Here is a 19983-nt window from a genome sequence, read left to right as displayed (position 1 = left end):
GACAAGTAGAAGATTCATGCTCCTGGTGGCCTTTTCCTGCTCGTAGTATGTGTGCCTCTGGATAACCATTATCTGTAGAGGAAGCTGCATTATGACTACAACTGTTATGCATTGTACATGAGTTTACGTGAAGCCAAGCCACATTAAAGTTCTTTGTCATCCTGCCTGAGATGAGATTCATAATTTATTTGTTCACAGATTAATGGGACTGGATTCATTCAAGTGTTATTGCTGAAATTTCCCTTTTTCATTGATTTTAGTCTAAGCAAGAGGGGTTTTCGGTTTTCTGAGTACATGGTTTATAAAAATGGGATATTTGCAAAATTGCAAGGAGGTACATAATTTATGACAAATAGGTAGCTTCTGAAGCCACAAAGTAAAAGTGAGTGTTCAGGTGTAAGTGCTGCCTTCTTTAGTTCACTGTAAAATTGTGAAAGCTGACTGACTTGGAAATAATTCTGAAGTCACCTAGCCTGTTCTGCACTATTGCCAGAGTTAATTAACACAGAAATGATGCCTAAAATATGTATAGTCTAGCTTTGACCCTGTGATCAAAACCCCACACTTTTCAGTGATGGCTTTATCCAGTTCTGCTTTTCTTTCTTAAATATTAATAGAAACAAATATATAAATAAATTAATATATTAAAAGCTGGTGGTTTTGAACCTCTTATAACATCTTATGCCTCTCTGCTAATATTCTGTGGTAGCTGTTTGGGAAGAAACAAGTGCTGGAGACTCTAGATCGATATCCATCCCTATATGGATGTTGTTGCTAGACACGTTGTTTCACTGTTTAAACGGCACATACCTAAATTTCTGTGCTAGCTGAATCTGTTTCCCAAGCACCAGAAGAGTAACTTTGACCTTTTGCATTTTAACAGGTTTCCATCTGAGTGCCACTGTGGTACCCCCACAGATGGTGCCACCCAAAGGTGCATACAACGTGGCGGTGATGTTTGATCGATGCAGGATCACGTCATGCAGCTGTACCTGCGGAGCTGGGGCCAAGTGGTGTGCTCACGTTGTGGCACTGTGCCTCTTCCGGATACACAATGTAGGCCTTTAAATACAGTTCTGCTCTCCCCTAGGCATCTTCTCTGAGTCTCTCCTCATTACAGTTTTATGCAACATGCACTCTCTTCAGGGAAATTGTTCTTGGCACTCCTTTTGGTTACAGATTGTGCAAATGTGCGCTCACAGTTGCAGTCTGCAGAGTGAATTGTCTGAAGCTCTAAACTGCAGAATGTCTTTTGATAATGTGCAAATTGCTAAGGGTAGATACAGAGTCCTTTTTGGCCCCTTCCTGTTTCTCATTTAAATGCTAGAATTGCTCATTCTTTGTTCAGTTCTGCAAGGAGTGAAAGGTCACCAATAGTTAGTCTTTTATTAAAAGTCTTTGGAAATATGGGATTTGAAAGCTCTTTTGGTTGTTTGATCATTCAGAGTGCAGAAGGAAAGTAATTTTGATCGCTGTTGGCCTTCACGTTCACCAGTTCATTTTAACACATACTGAGGCAGATAAGTGTTATTTTGACTTGTAGATTTCAAATGGTCAGGTAAGTTTATGTTTTTATTTGACTGCTTGTATTCTGTGTGGCCTTGTACAGAGTGAAAAGTAGGTGTTTCTTATCCCAAGGAACTCCAGGTGAAAATGCATAGAATCAACATGAAATATACAAGTTGAGGGTTCAGTCTTGCATACAGATTCATTTCCTCTGTCTTTGGGAAGCTGAGAAATAACATCTTAAGGAAGGATTAAGCTTGGATGATTGAAAGGAACAGAAGATCTTCTGCTGTCACAGAACATTTTATAGCTAACATGCTTATGATCAACTTCAGATTCTTAAATAAGTGCTAATAACCCGCTGAAGCTTTTTAATATTTCACAGTGGACAGTTGTAATAGGCTTAAATTGATACTGTTGTGAAATCATTGGAATATTGGTACACTTCCTGTACTTAGGACTGGAGAGTTGGCAAAAAAATGGGTTCTGCTTTGAATTACCAATTCCAGTTTTAAAAGGTGGGTATGGAGAGTGAGGACAGGAAACAAATTTTCATTTGTATTATTTACACTCAGAAAGTTTGGACCCTGTGTAATATAAAAATCTTTTCCCTCCAATCCTTTCTTCTACCTGAGAAATGATAGTGAAAGGATTTTCATGTTTGTATGCATTGACTGCTGAAGCTAGCAAGTTACAAGCCAAGGTATATTGCTCTATGTAGACAAATCAATATCGGAAGCATCTTTATTATCAAACTGCCCTTGCCTGTTTCCAGGTTAAACTTTAGGTGAGTGCCATTTGAGCATTTTTTATTCTGTAGAGTGAAAAAGGTTAAGAAATTAGGGGTGATGTGTTTTTATCATCTAAGTTGTTCTAAGATAGGGAAAGAGACTGATTTTAAGATTGAAGAAAAAACTTCTAATGAGATAAATGAAGTGATTGTGATCCTGTGAAACAGCCCCCCCACAGAGCTGGTTGGTTTGCCAGAAGCTTAAAGAATAATGTCCTATTTTAGAGGTTTGTTTGTGAAATCCTTGCCAGTATTTGTGCAATTGCTAGCAACAACAGATCTTAAGCACAGCTGTTAAAGCAGTTTCCTTGAAAATAAAGTCTTAAAAGCAGTTTTATAAAGCCTAGACATCTTATTTGCATCTTATCTGCAACACACCACATAATTACAGGCAAAAAAAATTGTCCATCAAAACCAAGCATGATGTGCATCAGCATAGCTACTGTTCATGACACTTCATCCATTCAGTGGACGCAGCTTCATTTAAGTCTGACCTATTAATGGCAGTGTATATCTCCTTTTCTTTCTTCAGGCATCTGCGGTATGCTTACGAGCACCTGTTTCTGAGTCCTTGTCTCGGCTACAAAGAGACCAATTGCAAAAATTTGCTCAGTACCTAATCAGTGAACTTCCACAACAGGTAAATGGGGACAATCGATAGGACTGACTTTTTGTTAAATTCAGTTATCTTTATTCTGGGTCAATTTATATGATGTCTTTTGTTGCAAGATAACCAGTTAATGCTATTCAGTTGTGAGCTGCTGGGAAGGCTTTCAGTTCTTGCCATTTTCAGTTTTGCCATTGTATTATCTGACAATTGTCTATTGCCAAGTAAAAGATTAGAAGTGTCTTAAAATGAGATAGAAGAGTGGTGGCTATTCATATTAGCATGAATATGCACTTAGCTTGTGGAAGATCAAACACAATAAAATAAATGCATGGTGGTGAACAACTTAGGTCAGAACAAATCAGGTTGCTGCTTTTTTTGTGTGTTTGGTTAAGTGGAGAAGACTACCCAGGGGATGTGTTGTATACGCCTTAGGTGGGCACTTTCTAATGCACCCAACTGGTGACCTTTTGCCTTCCCCCAGTGTAGCTTCTTGGTGATTCATAAGAATCATTTGTGTTATGGAAAGTAATAGACATGAAATTTTGTTAGTCAAAGGCAAAATCTGCGCTCTTATTCCTTAAATATCTATGTTGTTCAAGGTCAGGTCATTTATATCATCTGCCTAAAATGCTTGCACAAAATACGCAAGAATACCCAAGTGATTGTGAAATGTTTGCTTTAAAAATATAAGGGCTTGGCAACTTTTCTACGCTGGTTCAACCAAAGGAGGTTGAGCAAAACTGACCTGCATGGGTATCTGTCACATTGCAGTAGTGCGTGCATAATGTCTTAAGTAGGAGTTAGATTACTGTCAGCATGTGTCTAAAATTCATATTATGGTGCTGTGCTTGGGACACTAAGACATTCTATTGCTAAAACGTCCTCTAAATTTCTTACAGAAATACTAATCTTCTTACGAGAGCAAACAGAGGAATCGTGTAATATGAAAGCGATATAAAAATACTGCTTTTTTCATTGCTCGGAGTTCAGCACTAATAGTGTGTGCTTCTTGCTGCATTACGTAACAGACAAAGCTTTTCTCCTCTCCTTAAGGACTCAGAGCTTTATGTCCTATAGTCTGGTGCTTAATAAAGGAGGGTTTTGAAAGGCTAGCAATGGTGGTAGGTGTTTCCTGAATGGCATGTGAGTTGTTTGCTGTCAAATATTCTGTGTCTGCTCCTTTTTGCAGGGTTTATTTGTCCTTTGGTCTTGTGTACCAGTTGTGCACCCAGGAACATCTGGATTATTTAATTTAATTTTTACTATTTTGCCAGATAATCTGATGAATGCTGTCCAACAGAAAAGTTTGGGGTTTATTGGCAGATGCATCTTAACCCGTGTTGTGTAATTGCCTTGAAAAAGGCAAGGCACGCCCCAAACTCTTCCAACAGTCTCATTCCTGGTCTTCATGATTTCTGAGTGGAGATAGATACTCTGATACCTTGAGACCCCATGTTTTGACTGCATGATGTAGGATTAGAGTAGGCTGTGCACATGATTCTATTTTACCCTTATTTCCAGCTTGTGAATTACATTATGGTACAGTAATATAATGCTGAATTACTTTCAAGTGTAAAGGGAAGGTGGTCTGTAGGAATGCAGCTAGATAAGGAGATGTTTTTCAAAATCTCTGTAGAAAGTGTTTTCTGTATCTATGAAAATGTCAGTGATTCTGAGCAGCTGGAATTTATTACCCAGTTCTTCTCCCAAAAGCTATTTGCCTTCATGAAGCCAGTACTCCTGTTCCAATTAAATATGAATAACTTGGCAAAAATGCCTGATGGAGGGTCACTGCAGGTCCCTGATACTTCAACCTTAAGGTGTGACATTGCCTAGACCTGTGACTTTTCTGCTTCATGGTGACTTAAAATACGTAGTAGTGGAAAAAGGTACAAGAATAGCTTAATGCTGAGTTTGTTTCTTCAGGTGACTCAAATGCAAAATATCCTTCTGAAGCATTGTTTTTCTTCCAATTGTTTGAGAGGGGTCCATATTATTTGCAAGTATAGGTGTACTGAATGTTCCATGCTTTACAGTAAGTGTGATCTTTAACCTCAGCTGTTGTACAGGGAGAGGTGGGGAGATATCAGATCACAAAACCGCTAAGGTTGGAAAAGACCTGTAAGATCATCAAGTCCAACCATCAACCCAACACCACCATGCCCACTAAACCATGTCCCAAAGTGCCATGTCCACATGTTCCTTAAATGCCTCCAGTGATGGTGACTCCACCACCTCCCCGGGCAGGCTCTTCCAATGCTTCATCACTCTGTCAGTAAAGAAATTTTTCCTAATATCCAGCCTAAACCTCCCCTGGCGCAACTTGAGGCCATTTCCTCTTGTCCTGTCGCTAGTTACGTGGGAGAAGAGACCAACACCCACCTCACCACAACCCCCTTTCAGGTAATTCTTCATTGAAGAACAGCTGAAAAATGCCAGGCTTTTTTGTAGGAGGGCATAAATGGTATTTATCCTTTACTGGTAAACAATTAGCAGTTGAAATGTCTGTGTTTGAAAGCAGGCAAAATGACCTGCAAAGCCAGCTCTGGACACAAAAATGCTGGCATCGCCAAAGCCAGTGTTGGTTCTCTTGCCTCTGACCTGCTGGCAAAGCAAGGTGAACAGGTAAATGGGCAGGGCTGGGAAAAAGTAGGCTCCTACATGGAAGTTGTAAAAAGGTGTCCAGATTTTTTTTTTCTTTTCCCTGAAGCATTTCTAAGTAGCAAGAAAAAGGACAGATGCTGAAGCTGCGGCCTGTCATCTTGATGGCTGTAGGCTGATGCTGTCACCAAGTCATTTGACCAGCCTCCTCTACCCCTCATCTGCAGTCACAGAATCAACAGATGTTCTGTTGCAAGTCATTGAAATCCTAACTATATGCCTAACCTGTTGTAAGTATGCATGCTGAAGACTAAATGGATTACGGTTTCAGCCCAGACTTAGTTTGGGAAAAAACACTTCCTACTATGCATTTTTCTTTCAAAAAGAGCACGTTAAGGGTATATCTACTTAGGACTTTCCAGTGAAGTGTGAACCTTCTCTGCTTATACTCTGAGCTGTCCAGAAGCTATGATTGCATTAGTTTAGTGCTGAAATTGCATTAGTGTACTATTGAGTCTGACTTCATATATATATATGGTCTCTTTGCTAACAGGATGGTAAATAAGCTAAAGTTTGCCCAAAAAGTTATGTATAGATGTAATTTATAGTTTGCTCCTCCTGTTCCCATTAGCTTGGGTTTTAGAGACATAATTTAGGAACAAGAAATAAAGAACACTCAAAGTGCAGGAAAATGGTGACCTTGACTGCAGTCACTTCCATACTCTCAAAATTAGCTGCAGTATCACTCTGTGGGCTCCTACTCCTCAAGAAATGAGAAGGAAACTAATAATCTATGATGCTTTTGTTTACTTTTTAGGGTGCGAATGTAGGAAGTAAGCCTTGGATATGGCTTTGCTTTGAGAAAGGAGAGGAAAAAGTATAACAGCTATTTGTTTATTTGCTATTGTATAGTCTTTAGCACCCTCTATAGTCCTTTCTGAAAATATGACTGTGTGTATTTGATACTTACAAAATTATGAGAGTGCTTCAATCATGAAAATCCAGGCAGATCGTTGGTTGGGTTTATCAGGATAAGTAATGCTGTGTATAATGAAAGTTTGCTTCATGTTTTCAGATTCTTCCAACTGCTCAGCGCTTGCTGGATGAGCTGTTATCTTCTCAGTCTACTGCAATCAACACAGTGTGTGGAGCCCCAGGTAACATTGATGTGTCTTATTTCAGTAATCTGTGTCACAGATAGGTAGTGGATATATTTCCATTGCTTTGAATTTCTCAACTGGTCTGTTACCATGTAGCTGGGATTGCAGGTGAGGGTCAAGAAAAAGGGATAAGTGCAGGCACTTGCATGTATATATGGCACAACAACAGGTACTTGCTGGTGTAATGGACACCTCAGAGTGTATGCAGAGGAAGGGAGCATCAGGTAGTGCACCTTTCTAACAAAAGATTTTTCTTTTTAAGTTGGCATTCATTCCTGGAAATGTTGATTGGAGGGGACCTCTCCAACCTCCTACTTGAAACAGGACTGTTTGCAACACTAAGTTGGGTTAGCTGTGGCTTGGGCTAGCTTAGTCAAGTCTTGGTTACCGGAGACGTTACAAAGTATTCCTCTTTTAGTGCTGCATTACCCTTTTGGTCAAGAATTTTTTCCTGTTGTCCAATATGAATACCCTTTTTTTATCATCTTCTACTACTGAGAAGAGTTTGTCTGCATTGTGTTTGTGATTCCAAGTAGTTGTAGGTTGTTAATGATCACCCCTCACTCTCTCCTTTTTAGGAGAAACTAGCCCATCTTCCTCACCTCATAGCTGGGGGCACAGAGCACATGACCTATCTTGATACCCCTCCACTATATCCTCTCTGGTTTCTCAGTATCGTTCCTGGTCTGGGGGACCCAAAACTGGATACAGTATTCCAGGTGTAACTTTACCAGTGCCAGGTAGAGGGGGATAAAATAAGTTTCTTAAATCTGCTAGCTGTGCTTTTCTTAATGTAGCTCAGTTTGCAGGTTGTTTTTTTTGTTTTGTGTTTTCAGTGAAAGTTTGCCACTGGTTTGTGTTCAGCTTGGCATCCACCATAATCACCAAACCTAATAATCCACCATAATCACCAAAACAGCTACTCAGCCATTTGGTTTTCAGTCTGTACTGATGCATGGGGTTTCCTGTCCCAGGTACAGAAGTTTACATTTTTTCCTCACTGAACTTCATGAGGTTTCTGTTGGCACAGTCCTTGAATTTCTCCTGGTCCCACTGGTTGTAGCGCTACCATTCAGCGTGCCAGCCATGTCTCCCAATTTAGTGTTGTCAGTGGTTAAGGTAATGTTATGATAGTTCTGCAACATGTGAAATAAACTGAGGAACACTGCCTGTGTGCTCCCTATAATCTCTGTGGTTGAGCACACAGAGGAAAATATCTTCATAGCCTTCAGACTGTATATGTGTTATTCTTTTGTCAAGATCCCACTGCTGGACCCTCTGCCTCAGATCAAAGCACCTGGTACTTAGATGAATCTACTCTGAGTGACAACATAAAGAAAACCCTTCATAAATTCTGTGGACCCTCTCCTGTTGTTTTCAGGTAAACTGTATCCCATTGAAGGGAAAATGTGATACTCATGTAATCTGTAAGCTCATTCACTGTATAGCCTGTACCTTTATGTGATGCCATGAACTGAAGAATGCTTAGTTTCGTGGTCACTCTTCTGGACTATATTTTTGCATAGCTTGTCCAATGTTATTTCAGTAAAGCACACTGTATTTGCACAATACCTTGCTTGTATGGTGTTCTCGGTCTCATTATGCATCCTGTCTTTTAGGTTATGCATGTCTGTTGCATTTAAGGTGCAAATATACTTCTGGATGTAGAATACACTCAGGATTTTGTACAGCTGTGCTTGGATTAATTTTTTCTCATCCCTGCTCTTCTGTTTTATCTACAGTGATGTGAATTCAATGTATCTCTCTTCCACGGAGCCACCAGCTGCTGCTGAGTGGGCCTGTCTCCTGCGTCCCCTGCGAGGAAGAGAGCCTGAAGGAATCTGGAACCTGCTTTCCATTGTGCGGGAGATGTTTAAGAGACGGGATAGCAATGCGGCTCCTTTGCTGGAGATTCTGACTGACCAGTGTCTCAACTATGAGCAGGTATTCAAATCTCTTTGCTGGGCTGGGGGGAGGAAATTCTGGGGAACCAGGCCGAGCAGTGACTGGTGTGTGCGCTTGTACAATCCATGGCTGAATAAATTTTTTTAACAGTCTGTATGCATTATGGGCGTGTGCTTCTCAGTGCTAAAATCATGTTACAGTTTGCTCTTGTGCTGATTTGGTGATGTCCCGGTAACACTATAGGCCAAAAATACCTCAATCCTTTTAACGTGAATATATGGAGTCTGAATTCTTGTTCAGCACATTTGATTTGATTTCGTCCCAGTCAAGGTGATTTATTTTAATGTTGAGCTGTCATTTTGATAAAAGCGAAAGATATACGCTGGGTGGTAGAATCTCAGATTCTTTTGCTATTTTTGTAGAAGATATCTTTTGATGGGTTTAAGTAATAGATTTTTTAAATATTTTTAAAAATAATATTAGGAAAAAAGTTTCCTTTGACAGTTCAAGACACTGATCTCACTCTGTCTTATAAACTGCAGTGTAAGTTTCCTTATTGCTCTGTAACATACTTCAACTTTGAGCAGGGAGAAGGAAATGCATCATTTATCACATTTGTTCACTTTTTTTTCCCTCCAAGTGTGAAGGCCTCTAGTAAGAGAACCCTGTGGGCATGTGCCTTCTAACCAGAGAAATTTTGAAAGTCCCTTAGTTATCACAAACCAATACTGCTTTAATGCTTGTAGTTATTTTGAAGTCAAATGAAAACATGGTACCTAGCTACAGATCCCGTTTCCTTGTGGTTATGAGGTTAAGTGAGAGCAGGGGTTGAGATGTTGGCCACAAAGCAGCTCCACTGGACATTTTCTTCTGCAGATAACCGGGTGGTGGTACAGTGTGCGAACGTCTGCATCACACAGCAGTGCTAGCGGACACACAGGACGCAGCAATGGTCAGTCAGAAGTAGCTGCTCATGCCTGTGCAAGCATGTGTGATGAGATGGTGGTTCTTTGGAGGCTGGCTGTCCTTGACCCAACTATCAGTCCACAGAGGTGAGCACCAGAATCAGATCCAGTGTCTCATGTATTTCTGTGATATTCAAGCATACTCAGGAGTTTCTTCCTGTAGATGTCTTCTGTTTGTCTCATTACCTGTTCAACCATCAGTCCCTCTGGACTATGTGCTATCTAAGTTTCAAGAGCACTATAATGACTTTAATTGCAATTGCTGCTTACTTTTAGCAATGCCATGTAGCGTGAATAATTTGTTTTCTGGAAGTTCTCTTTCACATGTGAGTGTGATTCTGCATTTCAGTGTACCAGTGGAGACCATGTCATTGAATGATAACACTGGATACCAATAAATTTTAACGTTTTCTAAATTTAACTATTAAGCAGTTTAATGGCTTTCTGTTTAGCCCAGTCATTCACTGTTGTCTATTTCAAGATGAACCATTTCTTGCTTTCTGTGCTCTTAGGGAGTTTATTCTCCACAGTGTATTGGGAAACAGTGTCACTGGTGTATTATTTTCAGTCAGTATTTTCAACTGTCTGAGGAAAAATTGTGAGACTTCTGCAGGTTTCTAAACCATACTGTGCTTTGGTAAAATCACTGCCTTCTTTATTTAGCACTAGTTGAATAGCAGTGGAGGTACTGAGGGCACGTGTTGAGGTACCGTGGTTGACACTGTAGACTAGATGTACAAAACAAATTATTACAAAGTGTGTTGTGTAAAATGTACTGAATTAGTTTAATGTGCTGTAAGTGCTCAGAAAAAGTTTTTCAGAAGAAATGAAAAACAGGATGGTATCTTCAATATAGCTACACATTAAGAGGATTTGTTTTCTGTGAATTGTTGTGTAACATGAATAAAATGCCCTATCTATGTAAGGTACATCAGGGACAATAAAATGGATGCAGTTTCTGTCTTGTACAGTTTACAATATAAAGTAGCTAAATATAGGAGATTAAGACAAATCAAAAACTGTAGGCAACTGGGAATGAGGCTTAAAATAAAGACAAACATCAATCAGATCACATAGAAAAACCATAAAAGGTTTTGGCTTTTAATAAAGTATGAAGTTGTGCTATGTGTATTCACATTTGAGTTATTTGGTGCAGTTCAAATTTGCTCAGATCTCCTAGTTGAGCTTGTGCGTAACTGAGATGCTCCTGCTTGATTACCTGTTCTCTTGGCATTTGAATAGTCACCAAGAGCAGCCCTCTTCTACCCTCCTTGCTATTCTTTCCAGTGAATCGTAAGGAGACTTGCTACCTCATTCCTTATTCATTGCAGGCTCTCATTCTTATTTTACTTTTCCTGAGTAGTTCCCCCTTCTTCTTTTTCCTTCTGAAAATCCTCTCAATGATTAAGCCCTACCAGTCTGCTCCCTTGTTAATTAATGTCTTTGATGGACGAACAGAAGCAGTCCATTTTGTTTAGACCCTTTTGTCCTAATAACCTTTGCACCTGAATTGGGTCACCCTGTTTTGATTTGATTTTTTTTTTTTGTTCTTCTGCTTTTGAAATCTTTTGCTTTCAACAATGCTTTTGAAATCTGAGAGGATTGAACTGTTGGGCTTGTACCTCGGATCTCTGAAATCTGTGGCAGAAACAAGATGGCAGTTGATTGAGATGCTTGGTGCAATTTCTAGAAATGTCTTTTCCTCTTCTTGAATTAGATCACGCAAACATGTAATCCATTTAGACTATGTCGCTCGTATGCTTAGGCCCTACATGATATTTGGAGCTGGGAAATGCAGAAATACTTTGTTCTTCCCATGGTAATATGGGGCATGGGACTAACTGCTGTGTAATTTAAGTCTATATAACCCTACCAGCTTGCTTCTTCCTCAGAGTTATTTGAACATCAATTATTTTTGTCTGTCTTGTTCTGTGCCTATGGCTTGCAACAGTTTATTCTCCCGAGGACAGCCTGCTAAGTCCTAAATTAAATTGTTGGGTTCTAGATAAGCATATCAGGGTAAAGAGGTAAGTGCCTGGCAGGCAGATTAGGTGGTCTTGTCTGGCATTGTGCTTCCCTGGGTAGGCTGTTTAGATTGTACTTGCGAACATCTTGACTGGAGTTGTTCACAGGGCCGTTTCACAGCTGCTGAAAACTGTTTTATGAATGATTCCAAGTGCGGTTCCCCGTGGCACTCTCTGGTCTCAGGCTGCTGAGGCTCACATTGCTAATACCTTACCTGGGGCAGACAAGCAAACAGAGCAGACAGTATTTCATTTTAAACCTCCCAGTTTGTATTGTGCTTTCACGTTGATACTATTCACATTTTGTTTCTATATCCTGGGCCTGTCTAGGACTTGGTTGTTAATATACCTGTTTCCTTTTTTCAACCTGTTGTCTTACAAATGCTGTCTACACTTAATTCAGCAGAAGATTTTTCTGACCAAAAGGAGGAGGTGGTCTGTGGGTTAAGAGGTAGTTTGTCACAGGTGCGTTTTGTGTCTGCTTTCTAACCTGTCCTCTTACTTCTTTTAGGCGCAGGGATCTTTGCTTACAGCTCAGACAGTGGCAGCTGAAAGTCATAGATAATGTTAAGAGGGGTCAGCACAAGAAATCACTGGAGAAGCTCTTCCAGGGTTTTAAGCCAGCTGTGGAAGCCTGTTACTTCAACTGGGAGGAAGCTTATCCCATTCCTGGGATCACATATAGCAGCACTGACAAGAAGAACTCATTCTGTTGGGTAAAGGCCATCCAGCAGAGGAGCTGCAGGTTGCAGTGTGCAGAAACTGCCTGTGAGGCTGGTAGAACCCATGGACTGGAGTCTGGGGGACCATGTCTGCAGCCTGGGGACAGGCTGCGTCCCTCTCCCCAGGAGCCAGCGGTTCGTCCGAAGGAACTTACTGGAAAGCGGAAAGTTGTCTCTGAAACACCGCAGAGGGTTCTGAGACGACTTTCAGCAGAAGGTGATAAAGCTGTGTATAAGACTGCAGTGGGCAAAGCAAAATTGCCAGTGAGCAAAGGCTTGACCAGTAAACATAGTGGGAAACGCCGCATGAGCAGTGAAGACAGCTCTCTGGAGCCAGACTTGGCAGAGATGAGCCTGGATGACAGCAGCTTGGCTCTGGGGGCAGAAGCCAGCAACACATTTAGTTTTACAGAAAGCCCACTTAGCAGGAGCTACAGGGATGCCTTTGAGGAGGATGGTGGGGTCTACTTCTCTGAGGGACCTGAGCCTAGTGTCAGGAGCAGTTCCATGGCCAAGAAATCGCCCAAGGATCCTGTGGGGGAAATGGGTAGTGGTGATGATGACCTGCCTTCTGCAGATGAGAACAGCGGTGGTGTGAGCCTGAAGCCAGAAGAAGTGGGAGAGAATGGTGCAGCAGGGGGAGGGGATGATGGAGAAGAGGAAGACGATTACCAGGTATACTATCTGAATCCACAAGAAGTAGCCAAGGAAGATGATGACAAAGCTGAAGGGGGAAATGAAGAGGAGCAGGATATATTTGCCGGTATAAAGCCTCTGGAGCAGGAGAACCGGATGGAGGTGAGCTGAATCTAGTTCAAAACACTGTTTTTCAGTTTTACATATTGTATACATCATGGTCTCACCACCCTCCCAGCTATCGTACTGAACCTAGTATGTTGTTAAATCAAGTGCTGAACTATAATGTCATCATAACCCATTGGTATGTAGATACCCATAAGGTATCCACAGTCTTAATGCTGTGGTATCAGACATGACTGTTTCCCACAAATTTGACTCCCTATTTCTGTGCTATCTTCAAGTGTGTCCCAGTTTTAGCTGGTCCCATCTCACACTCCAGGATTTACAAATGTAAGCAAAAGTGTGTGTGCTTTTCTCCTAGTCTCACTTGTGGAAATGGCAAAATTGAGTTGAAATTAAAAATAAGTAAGACGGAGACATGCCCAGCAGAAAAATTTTTAAATCCAACCACGTAAGCAGAAGTTCTCTGGAAAGCCAGAGGCAATCTAAATAGACCATGTCACATTCATGTAATAACTTCAAAACATGTTTAGAGCTTGAACCTATATGAGCAAACAGCTGAAATAGAGATGCATGGAAGTAGTTATAATCAGTCAGTTTGGGTTTTTGTTTTTTTTGAGTTATTCTCTGATCTCTTAGAGCACTTGGAGGGAGGATGGGACTTAATCATGGAAGAAAAGGTTTTTTAGCAGAGTGCTTAAAGGGATGGTGGTGAAGGTGCAGGCAAGGAGGACTCTGAGAACACCTGCTGCAGAAGTTAATTGTGAATTGTGTTTGCAGAGTCTTTGAGACAAGTGGTTTGAGCAGGGTAGCTCCAGCCTGGGGGAGTGTGGTTTGAATATGACCATCTGGTCTTTCTTGCAGATCCTGTTTGCCTGTGCAGAGGCCCTGTATGCACATGGATACAGTAATGAAGCATGCCGCTTAACCGTAGAACTCGCCAGGGACCTACTGGCCAACCCTCCAGATCTCAAAGTGGAGCAGCCACCAACTAAGGTAGAGAGAGAGCTTGTCTAGTTTTGGTGGTAGAGGGTAAATTAGAAGGAATATATGAGATGGATACAACAGCATTCCCAGGCATTTCTCATTTGCTGTGATTCAGGGCCCTTCACTGATGCTTCCCCTGGGTTGAACCTCTCTGGATGTCTTTATAGTTCCTGATCACTTTACATGTGTGGGTGAATAAAAGGGAGAAAGAAAATAAGAGGCCATGCAGCAGGACTTGGAGTCTTCAGAAACTCAAGTTTAGTTAAAAGCTTCTTCACTTTTCCTTATGCTTCAGAGAGAAGCTTGGTTTGTCTGTTAAAAGCTGCAGCTCCTTTAGCAATCTATTTTAAATCTCATTGAACAAAACACCCTATTTAACATCAGCTTCAAAGGACATTTTGTTTAAGAGATACCTGCTACTGTGTGCTATGAGATTATACAGCAGCCATGGTTTTTGTGTGGCTCTGTGGGAGTGACCTGCCTGTTTCTTGTGGTTCTCTCCAAAACCTTAGTTTCCTATTTCATAATGTGCACCACTGGAAATGTTAGAAGTTTTGCTGTTTCAGGATAGAGGATTGGACAGGAACGAAAAAAGCATAAACTTCTGGAAAATCACTTGTATTAGCACTAAGCAGTGTTTGTTGTATGAAAGGGTTCCCTTGGAAGGGCTAGGCATGCAACATCTGTCTGCACAGCATCAGTCCAATAGTGGACGTATGTCTTATCAACAGGCCAGCTCTTCCACTGTGTTGTGCTGGGGCGAGATAGGGGAAGGAATGATGTTCATCAGTAACCACTGGGAATTGTGATTCCTCAGCAAAGGGAATAAAAATTAAATGTGTGTTATTCTTTCTCCTGTCTACTGATTATTGCAAAGGGTAGGAGGACAAGCATATAATCATTTAGGATGTTTAGGAAAGTGTCCTGTGACAAATTCCTTTTCAAACAGGGCAAAAAGAACAAGGTTTCAACCAGCAAGCAGACTTGGATGGCAACCAACACATTGTCTAAAGCTGCTTTCCTGCTGACTGTGTTGAGTGAGCGGCTGGAGTATCACAACCTGGCCTTCAGGATAGGAATGTTTGCTCTGGAGCTGCAGAGACCACCTGCCTCTACAAAGGCTCTGGAGGTATGAAACATCTCGAAGAAGGCAATATCCATAAGCAACATTGTGCTGCTTGAACGCTTTTGCTCATGTGGTTCCCATTTCAACTCCTGAAGTTTGGTTATGCTTTTATATGTTTCCTTAAAATTGATTGCAGTGGGACTAAATGGATTGTGTGCACATCCCATTAGCGGACGTTGATCTGCCAGAAAAATGATTAGAAGTATCACTTCATCTGGTGTACTTACATGGATAGGAAGCTCAGATGTGGTGTGCCAACAGGCCTTTGATTTCACATGAAGCTACAGGCTTGAAAATGCTTAAACAAATACAAAATCTCTTATGAATATATTATTTCAATTAGAACAGCTTCTTATCTAAAATATGTTTCCAGTTTGCTTGGCTAATCTGGGAAAAATAAATCCATTTGTAAATGGAATTGTCCATATTTGCATTGGTGAAATGGTTTGAAACTTACTCCTTAAGGTGAATTGGTGCAATTGTTACGTGTTTGGAAATTGTTGCTTTTGCTGATACCTCATTCGTTGGCAAGTGAACATGTGCATTGTGTAGGCGTATTATTTTGGACACTGCTTGATTACTATTAGGCTTCCTGTTCAGAAAAAAGAAGTGTCCAATTAAGACATTGTCTGTGTGATTTGCAGCCACCTTGCTTTTCACTGCAGGGTTGTGCAGTCCCTGGAGGTGTGTGTTGTTGCTAGGTATCCACCATCTACACTTGTTACACTGATTATCTGTACTTCTTACGGTCTGATTAGAAGATTGTGAGATTAGCAGTCTCTTGCTACCTAAAAGAAAACAATCACTTTCACATGTTAAGAATGGAGAGAATGCAGGAATGCCACAGAATAGCGAAACGTAATGGTCTTCATCCTGGTGGCATATGCGCTGCCACCCCGCACCCATTCTGCTAGTCGGTCCCTGTTGTCTCGAATGGGTATTTTACTTAACGTAGCATCCTTTTTTCCTACATTTAAGAGTAATCACCTTTTCTACTGACTTATCTAGTCAAACACTTCTCCTGATGTTCTTATGAAAGCTGATGCATTTTTTTCTGTATGCAGCTCAAGAGTGGTAATTTGAGTAAAAAAGTTTGTGTATAAATATGAGGCAAGACTTGTATTAGATTGGAAAATCTGTGTTCAGTAAGGGTAAATGTGGATAGGCTGGAATAAGAGTTGCTATAATTTAATGATCCAATAAAAACTATTGCTGTACCTTAACATATGTATAGGGAAAAATGGTCCGCTGCCCACAGGGTCTGTGCTGATGACAGCTTCTGTTTCCTTGTGGATACTATCAGGTGAAGCTGGCGTATCAGGAGTCTGAGATTGTAGCCCTCTTGAAGAAGATTCCCTTGGGCACTAATGAGATGAACACTATTCGAGGAAGAGCTGAAGAACTGCGAGAAGGGACTTTATGTGATTACCGTCCTGTCCTGCCTCTGATGTTGGCTAGCTTTATATTTGATGTCCTGTGCACTCCAGGTACTGTATGCATTGGCTTGAGTGCGCGAAGGGCGTGTTCTGAGATGCCAGATCTTGAGGGGTTTTCAAAGAGAAACTGTCTTCTGTGTAAGAACAACCTAATCTTGATTCTTCACACACTGTTGCTTGTTCTTCACCTCCATGTTGCTTTAGAGGTACTTTGTGCCCCAATGGAGTTATCTCTCCTTCTGCTTACGTTTTGAAACCAGCTGGAAACTTACCATGTTTCAGCACTCTGTGTGTGTTTGTAAAATAGTTATAAATGACTGACTTTTCTAATCTTCTACTGGTTGTATTCAGAGGAAGCTAATATAAATCTAGTATTTAGAAGAGAACACAACAACCTGGGGTTAGAAGACTGACTTAGCAATATACTTGCCTGGTTTGGAGCCTTCTGAGTTTAGAGAGAGAAAGGGAAAAAAAACCCAAGACAGTGCTGTGGTCTTGAAACTGGTACAAGGCTAGGAATAGGACCACAGGAAGCTCTGCAAATTCAGAAATCTCAGAAATGCCTTTTGCCTTGAGGTCCTAGTTTTGAAAGCTGAGCTTTAATTTTCTTGTCTTCTTTCAGTGGTTTCTCCTACAGGCTCTAGACCCCCAAGCCGTAATTGGAATAATGAAATGCCTGGAGATGAAGAGCTTGGCTTTGAGGCAGCTGTTGCTGCTCTTGGTAAGAATCTTTTACAAGAAAAGTCTTTCTTCATCCATATTCTGCATCCTGCCTTATTGTGCATGGTGAGAGTTAGTAGTTCATTCCAGTTTGGTGCAGAAATGAAAGTGTTTGCACAGTTTGTCAGAACCAGAAACAGAAGGATTCTGCATGCCAAGGTTGAGGAGCCTTTGCAAAGCTGTGAAAAATGGAAGGGGGATACGGGACAGGAACTGGATGTTACAGTAGTAACATGAATTTTAGCTTTCTTCTTGCTCTTTCATAGTGGAAAATGTATTGCCTGGGCTTTAATGGAGATGGACAGTTTCAGAGAACAAAAGGCAATAATTTCAGAAGTGGTTAGACAACGATAGTGAAAGACTAGCAGAAGTGCTCTCAAGCATTACTATATAATTCAGGAGCTTAGCATAATACTGGATTCTTGCCTCATTTATCAGCTTCAGCAACAAAGCAGTGATTATATATATTATGTTGACAATACTGTATGCCTGTTTTAAAGCAGCATGCAAAAAGGAATAGAATGGATTAAACAAGGCCTGTCCTCTGTTGCCTCATCTCTGAAAGGAGGAAGATGAGTTCTTTATGGTGTGGGAATGCTGGCTTGTAGTATCTGCAGAAGCTGGAAAAGTTTGTTTCAAGATGTAGTTGTGGGCTTGCCTGGACTCTTTTCCTGTGGCATATTAGGATCTGGTTTTCTGACAGTTGTAGCAAGCTTATTATTCTGGGGACAGACAGCAGCTCCTGTTTATTCATGACCTATTTCTGAAGTTAACAGAAAAATAGGGGGAAAAAAAAAAATCATCTTTTGTCTGTGACACTGAGGTGAATAAAATAGTCTGACATATAGATAGTGCTCAGAATGTGGCGCAGTCCCATGGGCTCACTTGTCTCTTCATCCCCTCTTTTCTGGCCTGCAGGCATGAAAACAACTGTCAGTGAAGCAGAACATCCTCTGTTGTGTGAAGGCACTCGAAGGGAGAAAGGGGATCTGGCACTAGCACTGATGATTACTTACAAGGATGATCAGTCTAAGCTGAAGAAGGTGAGTTTCCCTTTAAAAGGGGAGAGGGAGATGCAGAGCAAACCATGTTTAGGTTTTGATAGTTTTGCCAGTGAGCAGAAGTTGCTGTGTCATGTACTGATGATTTACAAGCTATGTTGTGGTATTTATATTCTTCCACTGATGCAAAATCTGATTACACAGTGTGCATTGCCCTGGAAGAGGCACTCTTTCCATAGGTTTCTTAAGGTCCAGTTGGGAGATGCATTCTCACTGCTTTTAATGCTTTTGCTTACCTGCTGAAACAAGTCCTTTGTCCCCGGGGTTTTCAGTGTGCACTGTGTGTGATGTCTGGGGATTGATTCTGTTTTGCTGCAGAACAAGCAGCAAAACTGTTCTGTTGGCTTGCAGAACAGTATATCTAGCAAAGCCTTTGTTTCTTAACCTCTCACCTCATTGATATACTAGTTCAGTCCACCTGTGCCTTAATTTCCCATGCAAGAGAAAGAGTAAAACTCTGCCTCTCCACCCCAAAGGAGAAAAACAAAAAAGTCAAAAACTGCTGAAGCTTCAGGAAGGGTTTTATTAATCTTTTATATTCAGAAACCCTTCTCCCTAGCAAGGATATTATTAGTGTCTTTCTGTCTCCTAAAGAAGAAGCACTGTTGCTATAGTCTTCTCCAGGGAATAAGAGGGACACTGTGATATCAGTCATCTGCAAATAAATGCTCTGTCACACTCATACAGTTCATTTCATGTGGAGAATAAACAGTAGAAATGTGGTGATGCATTGTTCCCCAATTACATAATAAATAAGGACAAGAAAGTGTTATTGTACGCTGGTAAAAGGCAGTTTCTCTAGTGGCTTTACCAGTTTCTCAGTAATGATATGATAAGATTTTTTGAATGGTTAGCACAGAATTTTGGCCACTTAAACAAGAACATCTAATGACTGGCCGAACTAAATATAGAGTCCTCCATTCTGTCCTTGATGTACCAGAATTACTACTTTATTGTGAGTTTTGTGTGCTTTTCAACTAAAGCCAGTGGCTGTTTGAAGTGAAAATGGGGATGTTGCTGAGTACTAATGAATCTTTGCTTCCTCAGTAACGCAGACCACAAGGCTCTCAACCGTGCATTGCTGATTTTCAGTGCAGGAAGGCGATGCCTACTTTCTAGAGTATAAGCATTTTCTTTTTTTCTCCAACAATGGAATTTATTGTCCACCAGGAAGCTGACTAGGTACTTTGTGTCTTAGTGTAATGTCTGTTCTCTTACCTTCCTGCTAAGCTCTTCTTTTTTTCCTTTTTTTCTTTTTTTTTTTCCTTTTTTTTTTCCTTTGCTGTTAAAGATTTTAGACAAACTTCTGGACAGGGAGAGTCAAACTCACAAACCACAGACTCTGAGTTCTTTCTACTCATCCAGCAAGCCTACAGTAGCAAATCAAAAATCTCCTTCCAAACACGCTGCCCAGTCCACTGCAGCAATCCAGCAGCTTCCAGGAACTTCTGTCACTCAGCAAGCTGCTTTAAGTACTGCAGTCCAGAGCAGTCCTGAGAACTTTGTGGAGAAGAGTGCACAGGGTAAGAGGTACTTTGTAAGGGCTATGCTGAAACACTTCTGTTACCAGTGCAAAATTGGAACTCTACATTTGTCTGTTTTTGGGAAGTA

The 19983-nt window shown here is 40.9% G+C and overlaps 1 protein-coding gene across 3 annotated transcripts in view; it reads left to right on the top strand.

Moving 5' to 3' along the window:
• The window catches only part of ZSWIM8 (zinc finger SWIM-type containing 8), a 65183-nt gene that overhangs the window by 32151 nt on the left and 13049 nt on the right, over positions 1-19983 (top strand). For 2 of the 3 annotated variants that reach the window (XM_059820969.1, XM_059820968.1), the window contains exons 4-16: positions 884-1056; positions 2829-2936; positions 6583-6664; positions 7928-8048; positions 8410-8611; positions 9449-9624; positions 12073-13081; positions 13907-14038; positions 14979-15158; positions 16459-16642; positions 17214-17312; positions 18230-18354; positions 19664-19895. In XM_059820969.1, the coding sequence (XP_059676952.1) occupies positions 884-1056; positions 2829-2936; positions 6583-6664; positions 7928-8048; positions 8410-8611; positions 9449-9624; positions 12073-13081; positions 13907-14038; positions 14979-15158; positions 16459-16642; positions 17214-17312; positions 18230-18354; positions 19664-19895 (2823 nt within the window). The remainder of the gene's footprint in view (positions 1-883; positions 1057-2828; positions 2937-6582; positions 6665-7927; positions 8049-8409; positions 8612-9448; positions 9625-12072; positions 13082-13906; positions 14039-14978; positions 15159-16458; positions 16643-17213; positions 17313-18229; positions 18355-19663; positions 19896-19983) is intronic. The other variant, XM_059820970.1, reaches the window with a different exon arrangement.

This window comes from Gavia stellata, chromosome 9 (assembly GCF_030936135.1).
Source record: "Gavia stellata isolate bGavSte3 chromosome 9, bGavSte3.hap2, whole genome shotgun sequence".
NCBI classification, from domain to species: domain Eukaryota; kingdom Metazoa; phylum Chordata; class Aves; order Gaviiformes; family Gaviidae; genus Gavia; species Gavia stellata.
This window is presented reverse-complemented; position numbering and strand designations above follow the sequence as displayed.